Source organism: Galeopterus variegatus, unplaced genomic scaffold (genome assembly GCF_000696425.1).
Source record: "Galeopterus variegatus unplaced genomic scaffold, G_variegatus-3.0.2 Scaffold2184, whole genome shotgun sequence".
Lineage (NCBI taxonomy): Eukaryota > Metazoa > Chordata > Mammalia > Dermoptera > Cynocephalidae > Galeopterus > Galeopterus variegatus.
Genome location: NW_007728295.1, coordinates 301,096 through 303,511, shown reverse-complemented (window position 1 = coordinate 303,511; position 2,416 = coordinate 301,096). Strand labels below are relative to the sequence as shown.

General features: G+C 35.3%; 1 protein-coding gene across 1 annotated transcript in view; it reads right to left on the bottom strand.

The window, feature by feature from the left end:
- LOC103597074 (receptor-type tyrosine-protein phosphatase delta) overlaps positions 1-2,416 on the bottom strand; it is a gene marked incomplete at its 3' end in the record, with an annotated part of 296,277 nt that overhangs the window by 11,590 nt on the left and 282,271 nt on the right. Inside the window, exon 21 of the mRNA XM_008580873.1 lies at positions 2,021-2,230. Within this exon, the coding sequence (XP_008579095.1) occupies positions 2,021-2,230 (210 nt within the window). The remainder of the gene's footprint in view (positions 1-2,020; positions 2,231-2,416) is intronic.

The window sequence follows — 2,416 nt, the reverse complement described above, 5'->3', positions numbered from 1 at the left end:
CAAATGAAAAGAAAACAAAGCCATAAAAACGATACCAGCATCATGAAAAGCTGAATTTGTAAGGTGTGAGGGAGTTATAGAAGAGGTGAAACTTTAGATCATTCTAAACCAGTTCTCTGATATTCTGAACTTGAGACAATGGTTTGGGGGAAAGCTCATGTCTCTGTGGGAGAAGGGATCGGGAATATTTTCTCTCTGCAAATTACTAATCCACTCTTGTAGTGGTTACAAACATTATTAACAATGTCACGAAAATTTGAGACTTAACAAAAGAACTATATCATTACAAACACTATACTAGTTGGATACAAGTCTCTTCTATAAAGTAAATGCTGGCCTGAAAATATATATGAAACATAAAAGAAATGCTGCTCACTTTGAGAGCAATGTTGAAAAAGATAACATATTTGGAACAAAATTCTAATTTTATAATTAATAAAAAAATGAGAAGACATACTAAGGGAAGGGGTGGATTCTTCATCAGTGGTGACCCATTTAAACACTAGTGGAAATATCTGGGAGACTTTAGATAGCAGTGTCTCTGAGAGTGATACAACCTGCCTGATCAGATGAGATTTCTCTTTTTTGCTAGATTCTCTGATCTACCTCAATGCTGTGAATGTGCTTTTTGAAACATTCCTAGAGCTATTTAAAGAAAATTCCTCTCAAATATCTGAAAATTATTCTTTTAAAAGAAGAAAAAGATGATTTCCGATATTTCATTCCTTTGATGTTCCACCTTAAAACCTTCCACTAGAAAGAGAAAGCATATCCATACATTAAAATTCCAGGAAGGCCGTCACTTTGTTTTCAAATGACATTCTGTGCACAAAGGTAAACCAGGCAGAGAGGCTGCCTTTGTGTTTTGATTTTCCACAGGGGAATTCCTCCAGTCATTTGAAAAGAGTCCCCGCTGTACATGCTAACACCTGAATGTGGAGAAACCTTTGATAAAAAGTGGGCTTCTTACAAACGGGAAGTCACTGGCTCAGAGTTGCCACGCCTGTCAGATTTAGGCCCTGATCAGAAAGATACAGTTTAGAAAACGTACATTAAATGTTAATGTGAACTGCCACTACAAAATCCAACCTGCCTTTTCATCTACAATTTCTTTAGTTCTCTCTTTTTTTAAACATTCAAAGCATCTGAAGCATAAAACGACATAAGAGCAAGATGAATTACATAAAAGACAACTCATTATTTAGAGTACCTTAGGAATTCTCTGTTTTATTGAATTATTTCCTAACTTTCTTGGCTTTTCACTGATAAAGTCACTCGTAAATTGCTATAATTAAAGAAGCCGGCTGTGCTTGCCTCCTCCTAGACAGACCTTCTCTGTGAATCTGGGTAGAGGCATTGTGGTCTACCTGGCAGTTATAGGAGAATAAATACAATCACCTCCAAAGTCAATATTTTTGAATACCTGGAAATATAGTATTTTTTTAAAGTGATAATGTAGAGTTTATTAAATTAAAAAATATTCACTGTTTATTTTTTTCAGGATTCTTTTAAATATTATTTATTATAAGCATATTATTATTACAAATCGTGATTTTTTCTTAATGCCCTTTACCCTGCAGAGCTTGTTAGTTCCCACTGTAATCACATAGGCTAATGTCTATCAGGTATTAGGCAAGATGAAAATTTTTTTTTTTTTTTGGCAAACAGTCATTTTTAAAAGGATGAGGAAAGGCGATTGTAAACAGTGATGGCTGTAATACCATGTTATGTGTGTTACGTTGAAAGATCTCAAGAACTATGTCTTATCAATCTGGCACTTCATGTACTATAAGTCCACCTAAATTCTCCGTCATGAGAAGCACGGTCTTGTTTCTAATGCAATGTCAAGCAGTATACTCAGCAATGTTCAAAGAGTGGGCAGCCTGATATTAAACTTAGTTAAGGACAACTCATGAGAAATAATTAGAATGGACATATATCTACATATCCCCAAATAACCATATTCCAGTAAAATGTATAAGCAGACCATAGGAAACACATGCTATCGTAAATAACTTACAGACTCTGCATGTTCCATCACAGCTAACACAAAGAAGACATATTCTTGACCACTTTGAAGCTGCTTGTTTGTAAATCCACCATAATGCTTGTCATCCCCCAGGGTGAATTCAGTGGGAAGAACATCAAAATGAGCAGCAATATATGGCTTTAATTCAACTTCTCTCCCATAACGGATGCTTCTGCGTTTCCTAGATATCTCCTTAAGCAGCTTAAAAAAAAAGTGGGACACATTAGAAGAACTGTAAACAACAATAACCCAACTTATTGACAGTTTAATGAGAGAGATGACTTCAGGACTGGGAATAACCCAAATTCAATTTGTCCACATTTCATATAGCACATCAGCATCATTAAACCCCCATTCACTAGGTCATTCAAGTGCTTGTCTTCCTGT